At 38.6% G+C, this 21,954-nt stretch overlaps 2 protein-coding genes across 2 annotated transcripts in view; one reads left to right on the forward strand and one right to left on the reverse strand.

Moving 5' to 3' along the window:
- The window catches only part of TDRD1 (tudor domain containing 1), a 45,601-nt gene extending 42,704 nt beyond the window's left edge, over positions 1 to 2,897 (reverse strand). The window contains exon 1 of the mRNA XM_012772458.3: positions 2,757 to 2,897. The gene's annotated coding sequence lies outside the window, so the exon portion shown is untranslated. The remainder of the gene's footprint in view (positions 1 to 2,756) is intronic.
- Positions 2,898 to 6,631: 3,734 nt separating this feature from the next.
- CCDC186 (coiled-coil domain containing 186) overlaps positions 6,632 to 21,954 on the forward strand; it is a 45,746-nt gene continuing 30,423 nt past the window's right edge. The window contains exons 1-3 of the mRNA XM_012772416.2: positions 6,632 to 7,142; positions 15,277 to 15,969; positions 19,537 to 19,663. Coding sequence (XP_012627870.1) covers positions 15,338 to 15,969; positions 19,537 to 19,663 — 759 coding nt within the window. The 5' untranslated portion in view covers positions 6,632 to 7,142; positions 15,277 to 15,337. The remainder of the gene's footprint in view (positions 7,143 to 15,276; positions 15,970 to 19,536; positions 19,664 to 21,954) is intronic.

A 21,954-nucleotide genomic window follows, 5' to 3' on the forward strand; every position in this document is an offset into this window, starting at 1 on the left:
ATTTCATATTAAATTAAACCTTTTTTCCCTAAGATATGGTTACTTAATTCTAAACCAAGGATTACAGTAATATTTAAACCATAAAACTAGGGTATAGTCATCTTCTCAAAACACCAAGGAGGAGGCCCCTCAACATGCTGCACATGACTCCGGAGATAGTCTTTCGTAACACTGTCCTGATGTGGTAACTTAGGTTGCCAGTCAATCCACAGTCGGCTCCTCCCTGCCCTGTGTTACAGTCACCTATAGATAGATAATTACATCTGTCTTCTAGATTACTTTAAGCTGCTTGAGTACAGGAACTCTTATTTTTAAAAATAAACTAAAACAACCTATGATTTCCCACAGCATCCAATATGGTGCCTTTTACAACTAGGCATTCAGAAGATATTCATCTTATAAAAACTATTTAAAATGCGCTATTATGCTGTTTTCATGACAACTTGGATGGGAAAAATGAAATCCAATGTTTGAAATGACATCTGGCAGTGTAAAGTGGAGAATTACATCATGCTGTGAGGTTGACTGAAATTTAATAACAAAACTTCAACAACTCTCCCAAAATCCAAATATTAGTAAATACATTTGACTTTAGGACAACTGTTGTTGTCAGTCTTAGACTCACTGTAAAATTTAAGTAGCAAGTAAAGAGGATTTAAGCTTAAAATATGGTGGAATATTAATATTTAGGTTTGAAGAACACCTCACTTGCCTCACCCTATTCAGAAATTTCATTACAACACCCAGGGCAAATAGACATCTAGGCCTGTTTTAGGACTAGAAGTGTCTTACTTCCTTTCATTTGGGACAGTCAATTGCACTATAATCTTTGTAAAATGGTTCTCTTGCCAACTGACTCACTTTTGCTGCTGTCCTGCCACCACAACCTTCTAAACATCTGAGACAGCCATCAGGTCCCCCTCCTCCAGGTCCTTCACCTGCTCATGTAACACCTTCCAGACTCCTCATGATTGTGGACTTTCTCTAGTTCATCAGAGACCCTCATATAGACAGGATTTTCATAACAGCACTGGATCCAGATGTGGGCTGACAACAGGTCCAACAGGAGAGTCAAGATATCCCTGACTTTGAATACTACTTCCATTTATGCATTAGCTTTTGGAGCAGGCAACCAGGAGTCCACATAAAACTTTCAGTCACCTAAAACCTTTTGGAATTTTAAAAAAAAATGTGTAAGTATCAAACCATTATATTTACTTTGGTTTGATTTACAGTTGCATGAATCTCAACATTTACAGTTCTATGAAGTTAAACATACAGATTTATGTTACACCACAACTGGGATACAGGCTATTAAGGCTGAATTTAATATTACAAAACTCCTGTAAGACTTTACATTTATTCCTACTTTGCTTAATCTTGTCCCAACCACTAGGCATATGTGAATCTCAAGTGGCCAGGCCCTACAGCATAACGCATTCTCAACCTCAGGCTGCAGACTTCTGATATACAGGTAAAGAGATGTGACACGTATTGCTGCTAGGGTCACCAAATCTCAAGGTCTGACTTTACCCAGTTCTAAAATAAACAATTTCTCCCATATACTATCTACTATTTTTTCCATGTTACTGGTGATGAATAAAAATGTATTTAATCATCCTGGAATCCACAATAATTAGTTATGTGCTTATTTACCTTAAACAAGAAGTTAATTATAAATATAAGGGTCCCAACATTTCTTTCTATTAAAGGCATCCTTATTTTCTTCGAATTGGGAATCACTGATGTATAAAAGGGCAGCGATGACTAATTTCTATAGTTCTACAGGTAAAAATGAGGCCTCGGCTTTCTATGTCTTTTTGTTCTGTGCTTAGAGCTTCCTAAAGAAGACCCTCTCTTACATTCCTTTGAAATCTTACCCCTTCTCCCTCATGCTGCTGGGAGCATCCCAGGATACACTGCAAACATTAAGGTAAGCCATTTCTTTTCCCTCCAGGAAACCACAGCCTAGAGTTCTTTTAATATCAAAAGTGCATGCAGAGATAATACTTAGCTTTAATATTTTTCCTTCTCTAGTGTTTGCTTTGTTTTCCTGGTAACCCCATGCGTTCAATGAGAGCCATTCTTCTACTCAAAGGAAACATTCTGTCTTAAAGCTACAAAATTCAGTGGTTCAGTACAGCATGAACTTTGAAGCTAGCCTGATCCAAGTCTCAACTTCCTCATTTAGCCATGCTATCTTGGGCAAACCACTTCATCTATTCCAGGATTCAGTGACTGTAAAACAGAACAGGACAGAAGCAGTAACTTCTTCATAAATCCTAATCATGAGGATTAAATGAGAGACTGTTCGTAAACCACTTAGCACAGTAGCTGGTGCTACCTACGTACTAAAAGAGCTGCTATCATTTCTACTTTACTCTTATACCACATCTAAACACACACAAAATTTCTCCCATTCATGTGGAACCAGTTTGCACATTAGGATGGAAACAATTTGAGGATTAAAGTATTCTTGTTTCATTGTTCCTACAAAAGAACAAGGGAGACGTGGGGAGTTGAAATAAGCACCTTACACAGTTGAAATGAAAATGCAGGTCAGACTCCATGGCCTTGCATTTTTGCACACAGTCCCGTTGTGCCTCGCTAAGGGAACCAGAAACATCAGTTCCCTTAGTTCACAGGCCCAGCGGGGCAAACATATTTATAGCGGGGGCCCTAGTGCCAAGAAAGCTATTGTTGGCACACAGCACACAAGCCAGACGCACTCGTTAAATGAACCAGCACCAGCTTACCCATACATAAGTGCATGCCTCGCCGCATCTTCCTTTCCTAAAGGAGGGAGGAGGTGTTAAGGGGGAAAAAAAAGTCTAATAAAATATTAATATAGCTTGTACTGTAGCTTTGAGTTAAACAAAGGCACTCAATCCACAAGCAAGTTTCTTCCGGAGAGAAAGGGGAAGCTCACATTTTGAGGAGTCACGCCCGGAAGTGCCATTTCCAAACGCACTGCAGTGCCCCTGCTTTCCTCGGCCTCCTGCCCTGCCAGGGGCGCCTCCGGCCCTGGGCCTCTCGCCCCTCCAACCAATACACAGCCCCCCACACCCAAACCTCCAACCCCAGGCCTGCCCTTCCCCGCCAAGGCTCCGAAGTCTCTACCCTTCCCTTCTCTCTCCACCTGCAGGCCCCTTGTGCCCGCTCAACGCCCGACCTCAACGCCCGACCTCAACGTCCAGCGCCTAACGTCTGGCCCCCAACGACCGAAGCCCCGGAGCCCTCCTGCAGCCCCTCTCCCACCCTCGTGCGCCTGGGAACCCTGACCTGGAAAGAAGCGAAAGGGCCACTGACCCCGGCCTGTCTCGGAAGCCTGGCCGTGGTGGCGACTGCAGCTGCCCGGGAGCCCCGCCGTCTACGTGCGCTGCCCGAGCTCACTCGGCCTCCAAGGCCCAGCAGGCCCCCTGGTTCCAGCGCGGCGCCTGCGCAGTCGGCGCCCACGTGCGCCCCGCGACGCCCACGTGCGCCCTCGGGCTTCCTGGGAAGCTGCGCTCTAGCCCTGGGGGCTGCGCTCTGTTCCCCGAGGCTTGCGCCGCGATGGGGTGCGGAGGCTTCGGGCTCAGAAAGTTCCTCGGCGGAAACTATCTGGCTGTGTGTTCCAGCTTCTTCTGGAAAGGCGTCCCTGGAAGTCTGTGGGCAGGCAGAGCTCAGAGATGCACACCTTGTGTCCGCGAAAGTCACTTGGGTCGCCTTAGCCACTTAAAGGTCTTCCACTTAAAGGTCTTTCAAGGTTTTCCGAATTAGTCCCCTGCCTCTGCCTGGTCTTGGAAACTGCATACACATGATCTCTCAATCTCTCTGTCTCTCTTTTCTGACTGAGGGCACGTAATTATGTCTGTTGGTGTTGGTCAAAGAAAGTATTTTTTAACTTTTCTGCTGTGGAACTTTTCTGACAAATTCAGAAGAAAGGGACCCCAGTGTACCCGTCACCCAGTTCCAACATTATCACTTTATTATCAGTCTTGTCTACATGTGTGCCCCAGTCACTCTTTGTGCAATATTTTGAAGCAAATCCCAGATTTATGCCTTTTTTCTTTTTAATATATTTTTAGAACAGTTTTAGACGTACACAACAAATTGTAAAGAAAGTACATACAGAGAGTTCCCACATAAGCCACATCCAGTTTCCCCTATTATTAACGTGTTCTATTAGTCTGATACATTGACAACGAACCAATAATGGGTATATTGTCAACTAAAGTTCATAGTTTATTCAGATTTCTTTAGTTTTTATCGTCCATTTTCTAAGCCAGGATCCCATCCAAGATATCACATTACATTTAGTTGTCCATGTATCCTTAGGCTCTCCATGGCTGTGGTATTTTCTCAGACTTCCCTTGTTTTGATGACCTTTACAGCTTCCTGGAGTACAGGTGAGGCCTTTTGTAGGAGTTTGTCTGTTTTTCTCATGATTAAAATGGAGTTATGGATTATTGGAAGGAAGACCCCAGAGGTAAAGTGCATCATATCAAGTGTACATTCTATGAACATCATTTATGACAATTGATGTTGGACTTGATCATCTGGCTGAAGTAGTGTTTGTCAGGCTTCTCTAGTAACTCCTCCCCCCCCCCCCCTTCCATACTATTCACTGTAAAAGGAAGCCATTATTGGGAACACACATCTAAGGAGTAGGGAGTTATGCTTTGCCTTCCTGAGGGTGGAGTATCTACAACAATTATTTGAAATACTTCTGCTTACTCTTCTCCCTCATTAATTTATTCAATCATCTATTTATATCAGTATGGACCCAAGGATATTTATTTTATATTTAGGTTATAATCCGATACTACTATATTTCCTTGCTCAAATTGTTCTGGCTTTGGCTTCTGGGAGCTCTTTCACTTGGTTCCTGTTCTCCTTTCATATTCTGCATCAATGTGGGGCTTTATTTTTGTTTGCATTTGAACACTTTCTTATCTTCTGGGATATTGTATCTTTTCATCCATAAATATTTAAGTATGTGTCGTTAAGAGATTATGACTTTTAAATAACATTCCAGATAGTCTAAAATGTTATTTTTAATAGTTGGTATGTTAAATTCAGGATTAAAACAAGATCCTGTATTTTCACTCAGTTTTGTATTTTAAAAATAAAAATTTTTTAAATCCTGTACTTTTCTTGGAATTTACTGATTGAAATAACTGCAATTCTTCTCACATTTGATTTTGTTGATTGCCTCCCCTTTGGCAAGAATACCTTACAACTGGTGTTGTGTTTCTCTATTGCAGCACATCGCAAGATATATAATGTGCAGTTGTTTCACTTTATGGGATATTAAGATTGATCTAGTAAGTTCAAGTGTTGTCAGCCTGCTCCATGCATTATAAAGTTTCCCATCAGCTTTTCATCTAATGGATCTAGATCCACATTACCTAGATCCATTATTTCATTAGGGTTTGTAAAATGGTGATAGTCTATCTTTCCTTCTGTATTTATTACATGGAATTCTATAGAGAAGAACTTCCCCACAACAACTTGATGGAGTCTACTAAATTTTATTGGGAAATGATATTTAGAGATCATAGTCTAGAGAATAGAGGCGTGCATTAGGTTGGTCATTGTTCTAGGCCTTTACAGTGGACAGACTTTTTAATGAAAAAAATGTACCATAAATTCATTCTGATATTTCTAAACTCAAATATAGGATTACAGAGTTATTTAATTTCTTTGGTTTATATCTGTGTTTCTTTTATAGTGAAAAACTTGGTTCCCAAAGACATTTATGCTTTATACTAATTATAAATTCAGAAATACTCAGAAAATCTATACCAATGTTATTACTGACACTATGAATGATGAAATAGCTTAAGGTTTCTTCGATTTTTCCTCCGTTGGATTAATATATCTCACTAGAAATGTTTGGTCGATTTATTGCTTTAGAGTCAAATAATTTTTTACTGTCACAGACACTTTAACTGAAAAGTGTGTTTTAATGTAGTACCTTCTTTTAAGGAGGGTAGTACCATTTCATGTTGAAAAGGAAATTTCGAGGAACAGAGTTACACAGCGTTGTGTTTTGTGGGTTTTTTTTGTTTGTTTTTGCCAGCAGTTAGTATCAAAGAAGCTTAATAGAATGGTAGTAAGTTGTACTTTATATACTCTTGCATTGAAGACTTGTGTGAATTAACTGTTTTCATTCATGAGTTGTGCATAAGAAGTGCTAAACCAAAGAAATCGTTTCACTGGACGGAGGAGGTTTGCAAAACCTCCACAGACGAAAGCTGCTCGCCTTCCTTCTCCGGACCCAGGTAGGCAACCGTATTCAATACACTTTTTGTTGCCACGCTGCGTGCTGGGACACCCAGCCGAGAGAGGGCACCCCCTGCCCTCAAGACGCTCACAGTTCGGTGCTGGAGACAACGCACCAACAGTTTATTATTAAACAATGGCAGTAGCACCACGCTGAAGATGTGAACTTGGTGTTAATGGAAATCCTCCGAGGTCTCGCCCAAGGACGAATTGTGTAACCAGCAGGTAAGCTGCTCCCGCTGACTCCACCCACGTTAAGTGCAAGGTGTGCGCGTCAGAGCCGGAAGAGCCACAATTTGGAATTCTCTTTTATTGCTTTATGCCCCTGACTCAACTGAAGGCAGGCCAAAGGGTGAGGAGGCATAACATCCAATGAGCGCTTCTCACTGAAAGAAACAACCTGCCTGGGTTGGGGAGGGGCGTGAGAGGCGGGACAGGACTGAGGACGGGACAGCCGGCTTGCCAGGTTCGCGGGAGCGTAGGTGCCCAGCTTGGGTAAGCGCCGGGCGGGGCCTCCCGGGGCCGCGAGGTAGGAGGCGGTGCTCCTCTGGCCCCGCCCACTGCAGACAGGTTACCGGTAACCTCAAGGTGCGCGCGTCACGCCGCCTCCGCCGCACTGATTGGCTCTTCCAGGGAGCCCCGCCCCCTCAGCTGTAGCCGGGCCGGTTTCAGCGTCGCCGCCATCTTTGTTGATGTGTCAGCTCAGCGGGTGTTTGGGGAAGCTCCCGCGGAGAGAGCGAAGTGTCGGCCCTCTTCCTAGCTGCTGTCTCTCCCTCCCACTCCTGGTCGGGCGGCCCCCGCTATGAAGAAGTTGGCCCCTGAGCAGGAGCTCCAGCGGCTTCGTTAGGGCGTGGCCTGAGGCTGGGAGAAGTGCGGTGAGTGCCAGGGGGGCTCCCGGGGCGAGCCCGAGAGCCGCGGTGCCGCCAAGGGGCCGCCAACCTCCTGTGCTATCCTGCGGGTCCTGGGCGGGGGCGAGCCGGTCCCCTGCCTATCTTCTCTGGGGGCGGAGGAAGGCAGGCGAGGGCTGGGGCACGGGATTCGGAGCCCCCTTCTTCTCCCTGCCTCCCTCCTTGGGGTCCCGGGCCCCCCAAGGGAGGGAGGCAGCACCGACAGGTGAACAGGGATCGTGGGGGCTGTGCCTCGAAAGCGAAGGAATTTGGGCCTAGGTTACGAATGCGAACTGCAGCTAAGCCCCACCTGCTCGAGAATCTTTCAGAGACTCAGTCACCTATTTTGCTTTCCGTCTCCAAGTTGTGTGTGTATGTTATGTTTCCTGTTGTGGCGGCTTGTTACCCCCTTCCAAACACTTCCATTACTGTGACTTTAAATTCCTTAGAAATGATTCTTTGGGGTTACGGATAAGAGAGATACTATTCTTTGTTTTTATGTTGACTTCTAAGGACATCAAGACATTTTATAAACCGTGGTCGGCAAGAAAGGAGTTTCTAATTTATGTCCTCATCAAACGTGTAAAATGGTAAAATCTTCCACATGTCCCCAAGTAGCAATCCTGGGGAACAGTGCAGGTTTAATTATTGCCCAGCTGTTAACAGTTTTACAACTTAGGATAATATTCACATTTTGATTTTGTTTAGAGGAAAATGGCCTTGATTTGTTGTCAGAACACCTGGGTTAGAATCCTTATTTTTTTCACTTGCTAGTCTCGTTACCTATGGGAATTGGAGGAGAGAGTATAGTAAAAATATGCAGTACAGTCCCAAGTACTAGACAGTTTTCTCTGCATGTGTGTCGTGTTCCTTTGATGCTCACTTTTTTTTCTCTTCCAAAACGATAGTTTGGGTGATTTTCAAAAGAAAATGTAGGGTAAATCAGGGGAACAGTGTTTCAGTAGAGTGCTGGTAGCCATTCAAAAAAATGTATTAAGTGGTTAGGTATGCTAGTTGTGGGTGTGACCTTCCCAATTATTAACTACACCTTCATATTTGCAGAGTGTTCATCTTGTAGGAAAGATTAGGTTCAAGAAACATTGATAGTGAAACTCAACTATCTGTCTATAAAGTACAGTGTTACCCTTGCATCTGCTTTTCAATTCTTTCTCCACTGTTACACAAATAAAAAACAGTGATGATTGGCGTAGTTCTTTTTTTCCTTTCTTTTTGGTCTTTTCATGTCATTTTAAATTCATTAAAGAAATTAAGTAGTTCACAAATCTTGCAGTATTAAGAATTAAAACTCCTTTTTACAGTGTAATAGGCAAACATATAGTTACTGAAGAATTCTCTTGGAAGCGCATGGATTGTGTTTATATTGATTTTATTTTTTTAAAGGCCTAGTCTAATTCAAACTAACTGCATATAAACTTAGGGTTTCTTTAAATGGTGGAGATTCCATAAAGTGTCATTGGCATTTCAGAGTTTTATTGCTAGCAGAAAAGAGTGACTAGTGTGTAGCACAGTGACCACTCTAGCTTTTAGTTTCTTTACCCATAAACTAACAAGGTTCCCTTTGATGCTATACCATGACAACATAGCTGATGATGGTTGCTTAGTATATTCAGTTTAGAAACATCTATTTATAGCTAAATGCTGACATCATGGATCGAAGGTAAAATAATGCAGCATACTCTGTAGGAAAGATGATAGGTTGAAGCACAAAGTAGCCTTGTTTAGAGGTTTAGAAAATCATCTTTCTCTTTGAAGAAGAACTAGTAATCTGTACTAGTTTTCCAAATTCATCCAACAGTTTCATATTAAAGTAAGAATCCTAAACCTGAAGTTCTGGGTTTTTTGGTAAAACTTGGGTTTTTCTTTTATCTCTTATCTCTACCTTTAAATAATTAAAGCTGGTTCTTGAATTTCTCATAAACATGCCACTGGGCTTACACTGTTGTGAATGTTATATATTTAATATTGTAGGGGCAGCAGTGAGATCCTAGATAATTTAAATCTATAAAGGATCCCCTAATGTTATGTTGTTTCCTACTTTTTTGAACTTTCTCAGCTACTGAGATTTTTAAAATTTATTTGAGCTAAGAAGTAAATAAAAGGAAAAATAATGGGGTGAAGAGATGATAGACAAAAACTGGAATTCAACCCCACAATAGTTTTGATTGGATTATGAGTATATTATTAATATCTGCCATTAAGACACATAAAGTGATAGTCTACTGTAGGATTGATTATGTAGTAAGTGCTAATGAATAATTTTTTAATAAACTACATCATCAAATTAACCAAACCCAGTCCAAAGGTGGCTTCAGAATTTAAACATCAACCAAAAACCTTTAATATTAATTTAGGTAGACTCACAACTTATCTTTAAAAATCTTTTTATGAGTTATTAGCCTTCCTTTTTCAAAAGAACTATTGACCTATAAATTTTTTCTTTTGGTTTTCAGATTTGGAAGAAAAATTAGCTGAAAATACTTTCATGTTTTCTTAGACTCATTAAAGTGCAAATATCGAGATCTACATGAGTAACTTCAAATTAACATTTCTGTATTTATAACATTCTGCTTTAGTATTTTAAAAATTTATTAGAATATGTAAAATTGCATGGATCTAAGATACCAAACTGATACTACATGTAGATATAACTTGATAGATAATGTGCTATGAGATGTGGCCACTGACCCTCTTTTTCCTGGAATCTTGACAGACCATATAATTTCTTTCTTCTGTTATCCTATCACAGGATTTGGTATTATTGGGGGTTCCAGTTTCACCAAATCTATTCCCCTGAGTCTTTTCTTAACATTTTTGTGTGGGGGATATAATGTATACACCATAAAATTCACCGTGCCCTGAGTCTTAGGTATAAAGCTAAACAAACCCCCATGGGGTTAATTTGACTTTGGGCTTATATAGCACACTTTTCAAACTGTTTAACTAACGGCAACTTTAAAAATTTTAGTGCTATGTTTCACTTAAAAGAAACTCAGTATGTTACATTTCATCCCAAATAAGATATGACTACTTTAAAAATTATTTCTTCCTTTTTGTAGAACTCAAGTTCTCTGAATAGCCAGCTCAGTATTTATCTTTCAAAATAATTTAATCTGCATAAATTCACATTATATGAAACTTAATTGTCATATATTTCCATCATGTGAAACAAGGTTTCCATGTTTCTCATACAGATTCTTTTTCATCCTTTATTCTATTTTTAAAAGGTTTTTCCAGAAAAATGTCTTTTAAAGTAAATCTTTATCAAAAATCAGGCTGGGTGCAGTGGCTCACACCGGTAATCCTAGCACTCTGGGAAGCAGAGGCTGGAGGATTGCTTCAGTTCATGCCTGAGGGAGAGCTCCTCTTTACCAAAAATAGAAAAAATTAGCTGGGAGTGGTGGGCCACCCTGTAGTGCAAGCTACTCCTGAAGCTGAAGCTGGAGGCTCTGACTGGAGGTTGACTTGAGCCCAGGAGTTTGAGGTTGCAGTGAGCTGATGATGCCACGTCTACCGGGGTAACTGAGTGAGACTGTCTCAAAAAAAAAAAAAAAATCAGTTATTAGGGGATTGTGAACAGGGTATATTGGACTGTGTGAATGCTTCTTTGATTTGATTTTTGCTTCTGACTTTAATTGCCATGTCATTCTTTTTAGAACTAGTCAGAAAGAAAAGTCATTCTTTTAAAGAAAACTTTTGACAAACATCAGCTACAAAGCACTCCTGTGGAGTGGTCTCACAGGCTCAACTTGCTTATCTTAATGGATTTTACTTGAGAAGTATAAAGCTGGTATTATTTAGGACTTGAATGGTGCAGTTTATGATTTAAAAATTTATAGTTTGTACCCTCATAATACTCTGAAATAAAAAAAAATTATAGTTGTAAATGTTTATGCTGAACTAAGGTTTTTCTATTAGACTTAAAATATTCATTGCATGTTTTATATAGCTTCTGATGCAGCACTGTCAGACCTCAAAGTCAAAATATAATATTAAATACGATATAATCTGTAACAGTTTACTGTTTATTGACAGCAGAAAACAAGGAGTGAAAGATTTGACATAGAGCTTTTATATATTGGTCTGCTGCACAGAATGTAAGCCCCATGTGAAGTGTCTGTTTTATTCCCTGCCATATTCTCAACACTTACAATAGTGTCTGCATGTAATATTTACTCAATTCTTATTTGGTGAATGAATGAATTAACATCTAGTTTGGAAGTGTATGCCTGATTTGGTATGAGGCTTGTTTGTTTGATGATTTATTACCATATACCTGTGGATTAGATTCCTTTGTATTTTGCAGTTTATTGAATAAACCTAAGTTTTTTGTTGTTTATAGTACTAATTTGTAGAAAAATGGGAAATAGAACCAAAAGCTGTTAAAACTGTTTTCATTTATATGGCTCTTATATAGAAGTAATTTTGTAGAAATGTGAGTTCTTTAAGAAATAAAATCCAAGGTGGATAATGATTGCCTTTAAGGCAAAAAAAAAAAAAAATTGTTTCTTGACAAGTTGCCTACAGCTGATGAGCTCCAGTAAGAGCGAAACCAGTTCTCACCTACTGAAACAATTTTGAAGTGTGAATTGGTCCTGTAGTACTGTGTCAGAAACAGAAACAACTCTGGGGGTTAAAAAAAAAACAGTGCTTGAATTAAGAGGAATTTTGTTACTCTGCTGTTTTAAATACAGTATTTCCCTTAATGACTAAGAGTTGCTAAAAAGTCAAAATAACCTGTTATTTTTTTATCTCAAAAAAAGCTACATAGATTGTACTCTGTTCTTGTAATTACTATATATGAGTGTGAATTTGATTTGTGCAAGCACTTCTTAAATTAAGACAATCTTGTAAACAAATGTCTAGTTTTATAACTTCCTCCTTTAGTCTGCTAGTAGGCTATTCTATCCTACTACTTATAATTTCCTCCTTTAGTCTGCTAGTAGGCTATGCTGTCCTCCCCACCCCCTTCACCAAAAGAAAAAACTTGGATAGCAATCAAATTGGCCTGCATCAGCATTGCTAACTGGAGGCCTACAGTAGGACTCTGCTGACTGTTTTTTCTCCTGGTTAATCATGGACATAATCATGCTGATTGCCTTTTTTTTCCCTTCCATTTGCCACCCCTCTTATGCAGTTTTTAAATCTTTGGTAATGGCTTTGTTACATATGTACACATAAATCTTTGTTAACTCCCTCTGCTTTTCCTTTGGCCTCCAAACAGTATTCATTTGAGCATCAGAAAACTACGATTTTGCAAGCTAAGTGGTTATCAGATGCCAATTTACATGATTATTTTTTAAAGGTCATGGCTATATTGAGAGAAGTTATAGAAAGTACTTGTCTTTTGAGCTTAATCTAAGTCTTCCTTAATTTATAGGAGGATAATATGTAAAATATGTACAATTCTAAGCTTAGGTAATTATATAAGTAGTTTTTTTTTTAATCTAGGTGACTGTCTTGTAGGATTTGAGACAAATTTTGTTGTTCTGCACATTAAAAGTCTTCTTACAACCTGTTTCCCACCTACTAAATGCTATTTGGTCCCCAGATCATTGTGCAAATCCAATGGGTCCTACCCTCATTAAGAACCACTGGACAGCATTTGCAAAAATGAGTGCAAATGTAGTAGAGAATATATTTGTTAGATTTATTTGTCTATTACTATTATATTGTATGAGACTTAAGGAGTTTGATTCAGCTCACAGTGAGGTGGTTCTTGCAAGTACAAAGACCATTTATGCCTGTCTGCAAATGTCACAAGAAAGGCTGTATGTGCTTGATGAGTATAAATGCCTTGTCTGTTAATTTACCTAAGAGATTATTTTTGTACTTGTGGTGAGGGAAAATTCGGCGGAAAATATTGCATAAGAATTGGTCCTTTAAAATAATTTGGCTTTAGATAGACTGAAGGGAAGAACATTCTAGGTGGGGGCAAAGCCATGGGGAATTATCTGGGGAATCCTGAGTAGACTGGTCAGAGTAATAAAGTATAGTGAAGTGCTAGGATTTTAGGAATGTGTTGAGATATAAGATTGGAAAAGTAGGAAAACTGGTTTATTGAGGAATCTCAATCCCAGGGTGTAAACATGAAATAGTTTTATTTTTTGCTTAATTGGCCTCCAGTCATGCTGTGTAAAGCACTCTCATCCCCTTAACTGTTCTCTGAAGTACAATCGCTTGCGTTACAATTTTTCTGCCACTTTTGGTTACTAGAGAATACTTATTCCAGAAATTAAGACAGGTTCCAGGCGTTTAAAAAAAAAAAACAAGCGAAAAAACCTGAAGTCACAAACTTATTCTCCCTGAAGAAAACTTGAAGCTGTTAGTTCCCATCTGCTTGGCTTGAAGAAGGGAGATAATTAAGACATGGCTCCCTTCTTTCTCTAGCTAGCCCCTTTCCAGTTGGGGGAAGAAGACCAGCCAGCAGAAGCAGAGCGTTCATTACCTGAACTTCTGAAAGAGGGAAGGGGTGGCCCCGGCCTCACTCTGGTTCATCTGGGCTGAATTTGATGGTGGTCTCTGTGGAGGTAGCATGAGTTTTGTAGGGGCACTCTTGTAGCTCCCTGGCCCTGTTAGCCACTGAAGAGCCACTTCATAGGGCAGTCCCACTTTTGGCAGAGCCAGTAAAGTACAGACTTCAACTCCTCCTCTGGTTTGGATGACCTATCATTTGCCATGGTACTATCTCAACCCTGGGCCGTCCCAAGAAACCTCCCCTTCCATTAATCCTCCTTACTCCTTCACTTGGAGTTGCAAGAGAGAGGAATAAAGTGAGATTGAGAAACCAACAGTTTAAGCCTTCCAGGTATAAAGTGATCAGAGGCCTGAGTAAGGTTGTAGGTAGGGGACAGTGGCTGTAGACATGCAGAGACATGAAATTGTTGAAAGAATATGAGGGCAAAGAGAAAGGAGTCAGATGACCAAGAAAAACAATACTGTTGACAATAGAAAAGATAAGCTGGGGGTGCTTAATTACAGGAGCTGTAGTTATGATTTTGGATTTGGCCAGTTTGTGTTTGAGGTAATGGTAGAACCTCTAGAGGAAATGCCCATATTCAGATGGAGATTTTTTTTTCTTTAGACAAGAGTCTCACTCTGTTTCCCAGACTAGAGTGCCATCATGTCAGCCTACCTCACAGCAACCTCAAACTCCTGGGCTCAAGTGCTACTCCTGCCTCAGGCTCCCAAGTAGCTGGGACTACAGGCGCGCACCACCATGCCCGGCTAATTTTTTCTATTTTTAGTAGAAATGGGGTCTCACTCTTGATCAGGCTTGGCTCGAACTCCTGAGCTCAAGTGATCCACCTGCCTAGGCCTCCCAGAGTGCTAGGAAAGTAACATTCGTAAACATATTTAAATTCTAACCTTGTCAAATTAATTTTTTAGTGTTGCCTTTATTGACCTAGGCAGTGCATGTGGGTTCCATTTGATTTGCTCTGAACATTGTTTTATTCCTGATGAGAATGTTTGAAAATCATCATAGTACTTCCTGGAGCCATGCCTGGATAAAAAACCAATTCCTGCCAGGAATCCTTTACACCCTGACTTCCTTTCAGCTCAAATCTAGATCTATGGGCGGTGGGTAGCTGTGTCTTTAGTATTGTTTAGTTTTCCTTCTCAGTAAACTTTTTATCTTCATTAATGTGCATTTTTCCATTATCTTAGTTTGTGATTTCTCTTTTAATGTTTTCATTGTCTTATTTCACCAATATTTTCTTATAGGTTCTGGAGGTAATCTTTTTTTCCTCACAGAGCTGAAGATATTCTAAGCATTCTTTGGCACTAATTTTCCAGTCACTAGCATTATTCCTTAACTAACATTTTCTGGGGATGATTGAGGAATGCCAGACTGCAACTGAAATTAATTAGTGAAACTGTGACTGAAGTGAAGGAGGAAAGATGATAAGACTTTGCAGTGGCCCTGCTGTTGTAGCCAAGTTGGATCCATTGTGCTAGTCTTTTTTCGTTTTGAAAGGGAAAGGCTTTTAAAGAAATTAATAGTTTGTGATCTTAGTTATATCACATAATGGTGTATGTGCAAATATGTATAGGATCTTGGCTGAAAAAAATTTTTTTTAATTTTGATGTTTTGATTTTTTAGATGTGACACAAAGATCAGAAGCAGACTTGAAGAAGTGCAAAGTGAACTGGTGCCATTCAGCATGTCAGAGACAGAGAACATAGCCTCCATTTCCTCTGATAAAAATATTGGGAAAACATCTGAATTAAAGGAAGACTCATGCAACTTGTTTTCTACTGATGAAAGCAGCACATTAGAAAATGAATCCAAACTATCATCATTAAACTCTGATAAAACTTTATGTTACCCTAATGAACATAATCAAATTGAAGCCCAGGAAAATTATATTCCAGATAATGGTGGAGGTGAGGATTCTTGTACTAAAACAGACATATGCCCAGAAAATCCTGAACAAATAGGTAATTTTCCTAATGGAGATTTTACAAAGCAAGTTTCAAAAACAAATGAAACAGAGCAGACAGTAACGCAAATATTGGAGAAATTAAGGTCATCTACATTTACAGAAGCAGCTAATCAAAAGACTTATTCAGAAAGTCCCTATGATACAGACTGCACCAAGAAACTTATCTCAAAAATAAAGAATGTTTCAGCATCAGAAGATTTGTTGGAAGAAATAGAATCTGAACTCTTATCTACAGAGTTTGCAGAAGAACACCGAGTACCAAATGGAATGAATAAGGGAGAACATGCATTAGTTCTGTTTGAAAAGTGTGTACAAGATAAGTATTTGCAGCAGGAACATACTATTAAAAAGTAAGTTTTTTATTCTTTTAGGTTATTTTTTCACAGTGATTAGAGATTGAATTCTTTAAAGTGTCGTCATGTTCACTTTTAATTCCACACAGAAGCCATGCACGTAGTAGTTGAGCAAAAAATGTGTATTTACTGAATAAATGAACAAATGTCAAGTTTTCCTAGTTATTTAACATCTAAGTCTAAAGGAATAAATATTATATAGGGTAAATTCATTAAAGGCCTAGAAATTTTCATAAAGACAACTCAAATTTTTTATTTTTGAGAGAATGTAGAAGTATAATATTGTCAAAACTAAGAAATTCAAAAGGAAATGAGAAGTCAAAATTCAAAAAAAATTTTTTCAGTCCTCATTCTAAGTTCATTAAATTAAAATTTAGAGAACAGAATTATTTGATTATTCAATAATGAGAACATAGTTATTTTTAGACTTTTCTTGGATTTGTGAATTCTGTTTTAATATTTGTATGGATATACCATATTCATCCATCTATCAGTGGACATCTAGGTTCCTTCTATCTTTTGGCTATTGTGAATATTGCTGCTATGAACATGGCTGTACACATATCTCTTCAAAACTCCAAGGCCCTTCTTAATACTATCCCAAAACTAACGCCTGCTATTCCTGCTCTTATCTTTACTAGAATACTGCCTGCCATTAGGTGAATTTATGCTTGAAACATCCATGCTTCTGCTGTTCTTGCTTTTTATGGGGTAACATCCTCATTTGCCTGCAGTCTGTACTTACTCTTTTAGACCTTCCCCTTGAGATTGTCTCTGATGTCTCTTCCCACTTTCCTTGGATCTGGACTCTTACCACTTTCTTACTTCTCTTGTAAATTATAAATGTTGTACACTTAATAATAATAGCAGCAAACACTTATATGTTGTAAATTATGTGCCTGGCACATTAGATACATTAACTCATGAAATCTTCACAACTTTCTGAGGCACGTACTAGTATCCTGTTTTACAGATGAAGTAAATTAAGCACAGATTAACTTGTTCAAAGTCATGTGCTAAAATGCAAAGTTAAAATCTGAGCCTCATCAGTTGGGCTTCAGAGTTTTGTTAAATGTGATTATCAGAAGTGCACTAGTTATAAGTTGTTAAATTTATCTAAAAAATATTAGAAATATAGTAGAAAACTGATTCCTCTATTTCACTCCATCCTATCAGAACAGTGGCAGCAATGGGCCAGTGAAGTTAAGCATAATTCTGATAGATGCCTGGAGTTGGAAGATTCGCACTGCCATTTGCAAGCTCTGTTGTGTTTTCCAAATCAACCTCTGAGTGAAGGATATTTTAATCTAAATGAGGACAATATCTGATAGAACCATTTTATGGCTATTAAATCATTATACAAATGTCAGATATTTTAAATCTAGGTTAATCTTTCATTATATACATTTTTAATTCCAAATAAAACGGTTTGTGATTCAGATCACCTCTAAAACAGCTACATTTTTTTCCTTAACTTTTGCCTTCATTTAATATTCTATGAAGAAAACTACCTTTCAGTTTCTTTGAAATTTTCATGAATGCATCTGTTTCCAGATATCTTTGGTTATATATACATTCCCCTATTATCTTTTTTCCCAGCTTTACTTGGGTATAGTTGATAAAATTGTATATATTTAAGGTATACAATGTGATGATTTGATATGCATTGTGAAATTATTGCCACAGTCAAGTTACTTAACATATCCATTATTTCACATAGTTACCTTTTGTGTGTGTGTGTGTGGGTGGGTGGTGAGAACACTTAAGATCTACTCTTTTAACAAATTTCAAGTATACATTGTGGTATTATCATCACTTTGACTATTGTCACTTTAACCAACATCTCCCCTACCACCATTCTGTTCTCTGTTTCTGGGCCTCTGTTTCCATTAAGAATGGTTATCTTATTTGGCATATAAGAAAAACAATTTGAGTGCTTACTACTCTTCACTTCCCCCTCTCTTAGTTGTTTACTTGTGACCTATAGCCAGGATCTTGTGTCTCATGTAGTTTCCTGCACCATATTGAGTATACATCTTAATCACAGAAATAATCTAAGTTAAACCACTGTGTGTAAAAGACTTGAATGAACTTGCATGGGTTTGCCTCTTTGCCAAACATTTGTAAGATTTGCATCCTGACTGCATTCCTCAGATCTACCACCACATCCCCAGAGAGGCCTGTCCTGACTACTTATCTAAAATTGCAGCTCAAGTTACTGCTGTCCTCTTGCTGTCCTTTATTTTTCTTAATAGGACTTAGTTACTACCTGACATTTTATGACATATCTATCTCTTTATAGGCTGTTTTTATTTTCTCCCTTAGAACTGTGGTCCTCAAGCCTTGGGCCAGTGGGCAAGCGAGCAAATGTCATCTGTATTTACAGCTGCTCCCCTCCCCATCGCTGGCATTGCTGCCTGAGCTATGCTCCCCTACACCCACCTCTACACCCACCCCCATCCCCAACCCCAGTCTGGTGCCAAAAAGGTTGGGTATCACTACCTTAGAATGTAAGCTCCATGAAGGCAGGGCTGACATAGCCCTCACATACAATAGGTACTAGTAAGCGTGGTTGAGTGAATCAGTAATCTTCAAAGTAGAAGGTAGAAAGGCCTAGGCTTTGGAATTAGAACTGCATCCAAAACAAAATTCAGCCACTTACTAACTGTATAATTTGGTACAAGTTCTTGGCTAGTTTTGTTTTGCTTTTTAAAAATTGATTAAACAGAAATTATAAATTCATAGGTTTATATTGAATATTAAATGAAATGTACTTTTTTTAAAAAAAAAAAAAAGCTAAACTGAGCCAATAGTCAGTGGACAAGAAATGTTAGCTAATAGCTATTGCTATTAACAATGCTGGAATATTAGCTGTTAACTTTCTTAGGTACCTTATATTTCTGAGTACTTTGCGGGCAGTTTGTACTATTTCTATTTTTCTGGGGAACTTGAAATTTTTGCTTAAGCTCTTGTTAGTTTACATTAACTATTAAATATCATTAAAATATTTTAAAAATCTAAAGTAAGATTTGTCAACCTCAGCACTATTGCCATTTCTGGTCAGATTATCCATTGTTGTTATGGGGACTGTCGTGTGCTTTGTATAAAAGGATGTTTAGCAGCATCCCTGCCTAGATGCATCTACTCACTAGATTCCAGTAGCAACCCCTACCCTTGTTGTGACAACTAAAAATGTCTCCAAATGCCTGAAGGGGCAGAATTACCCTTGGTTGAAAATCACTTATCTTAAGGGTTCCAATACCAAGGGATATGGTTCGTAATTGAGATGCCCAAAAGTATAAATTTAGAAGGGTATAGGTTCTTTAACTGATTATATTTCACTTGATTGGAAATATACACATTTCTAGGAGAAAGTTAATTACCTAAATGGCCAGAGATTGTTTTGCACAGTATCATATTTCATTATAAAAGGATTGCCTAGGAATACTAATTTATTATAATCGTAGGTTTCTACACCCTAATCTGTAAACAGATTCTATTCTACCTGTCATTTTATCTCCATTTTTAATTATGTTTTACTTATACTACCCTTTTTGTATTTAGGTTAATTAAAGAAAATAAGAAGCATCAGGATCTCATCTTAGACATTTGTTCAGAAAAAGACAATTTAAGAGAAGAACTAAAAAAAAGAACAGAAACAGAGAAGCAGCATATGAGCACAATTAAGCAGGTAAAAATACACAAATCTTTAAAGACCATACTTCAATTTATAAAATAGATACATTCCTGAAAAAATGTGTATAAATTTAAGTTCCGTAAGAGAAATCATATTTTAAATGCAAAGAATTTCATGGTATTTAAAACATTCTACTTTACAAAGTAGAAATCATAGCCTGAATTATTTTCTTTTATGTAAATTTATATTTTTATGATATGCATGACTGCTCTGCTATATCTAATAAACATAGAGGGCTGTCCAGAAAGTATCCAGCCATGTAATATGAAAAATGTAGACATTTATTGAAGATGGTACAAGAAACGTACATAGGACAATGATGCTTCAGTCACCTTCAAAGTGGGCACCTTGGGACCTCACACACTTCTCCCAGTTTCTTTCACTGTTCAAAACACCCTGCAAAATCCTTTGTTGGAATCACCCTTAGTTGCCTCTTCCTATTGTCCTGAATCTCAAGTGTCTAAAATCTCTTCCCTTTCAAAGATGATTTTAGTTTTGGGAAAAGCCAGAAGTCACAGGGCGCCAAATCTTGGCTGTAGGGGGCGCAAAGCCACCTGGGTAATTTGATGTTTTGCCAAAAAACTCTGCACAAGACATGATGCATAGGCAGGCACGTTGTCATGATGAACCTGCCAATCACCAATTGCCCATAGCTGCTGTGGCCATTTTTGACACATTGCATCTCTCAACCAATGACAACGAACATTGAGGTAGTACTCCTTATTAATTGGCCTGGAGGAATGTACTTGTGATGGACAATACTTTCCCAATCAAAAAATACAGTTAACATGGTCTTGATTTTGCTGCAACTTTGCCACAATTTCTTCAGGCATGGAGAACCAAGTGACTTCCATTGGGACATCTGCGCCTGCCATTCCAGATCATAGTTGTAGACCCATGATTTATCTCCAGTTATAACCTTCTTGAGGAAATCTCGTTCATTGGTAGCAGTTTGAAGCAAGTCATTAGCAAAGGTAGCATGATGTTCCTTCTGCTCTGGTAACAAAAGGCCGTGGAAGACATTTTGCCACAACACGTTTTATGCCAAGATCCTGAGTCAAAATCTCGGACACAGTGATCCCCAGATTGGCTTCTGATTCTCACACTGTTAGTCACTGATCTTTATTGATTGCAGCCTGTACAGGTTCAACATTCTCAAGTATTCTGCCTGCTGCAGGCCTTCCAGAACATAGATCACTTTCAACAGGTTCTTAACCATCTTCGAAGCGTTTGTGCCACACTTTTATTTGTGCTGCACTCATCACATTGTCCCTGAAAGCCTCCTGAATCATCTGAATAGTTTCCACAGAGTAACATTCAAGTCTAACACAACATTTGATGCAGATTTGTTGTTCTACCTACTCGATCAGTCATTTTGAATGTAATGGCCACACAGTGTACACATGGCCACACATGGTCACTCAATAGCATCTAGCACCCTACTGGCTAGTACAGTGAGGTCATCATTGTTCACACATGCACATCCTGCTCTCCTTGGCTGCCAGGTTACATTGGTGTTGCAAAAACCATTCTCATATTAACGATGGGGCTGGATACTTTCCAGACAGACCTTGTATTCTCAAAATAATGGAAAAGGTGATTTGATTTGACAGACTGTTTTTGTCTGCAGGGAATAAGTAATAGGTACATAAAAGTTTTTATATCTAGCATTAGAATATTTTTAGGCTTATAGTTTAGTATGGTTCCATTCTCAGTATTCTTGTAAACTATACTGTGAAGAGTGGCTCTCATACTTTAGATTGTATCTGGTTAACCAGTTTTCCTAGCCTGTCCTTTGCTTCTCTTTTTTTAATGAACTACTCTGATGCATGGATCAGTAGGTGAATATTCAGATGGATAGCAAAGCTGAGCTGCTTTTTATCTTTCTGAGCTTCTTTTTCTTATATGGACAGGATTAGAAACATAGCTTTAAAAGTATTTCCTTTTGTCTCATTTTTCACAGAAAGTTATGTAACAAAAATAACAATAAACAATTGGTAATGATATAACAAAAAATTAAACCAAGTTTCATTTGCTTATGCCTTGGTATAATTAGTGCACCTTTACATAAGGAAGGTGCACCTTTACATTAGAAGGTGACTGTATTTATAAAATTGTATGTATTTCATCCTTTTTTAAATGTTTTAGGGCTACAACACGTAAACCAAAGGAGAATGTTAAAGTGTGAGGGCCTTAATGATAGGCTGAATCTGTATTTTGGTAGTCAGGTCACCGCTAATGACCAGAAACTTCAGACTAAACAGGATAGAAACAATAAGCTTCCT

Source organism: Microcebus murinus, chromosome 14 (genome assembly GCF_040939455.1).
Source record: "Microcebus murinus isolate Inina chromosome 14, M.murinus_Inina_mat1.0, whole genome shotgun sequence".
NCBI classification, from domain to species: domain Eukaryota; kingdom Metazoa; phylum Chordata; class Mammalia; order Primates; family Cheirogaleidae; genus Microcebus; species Microcebus murinus.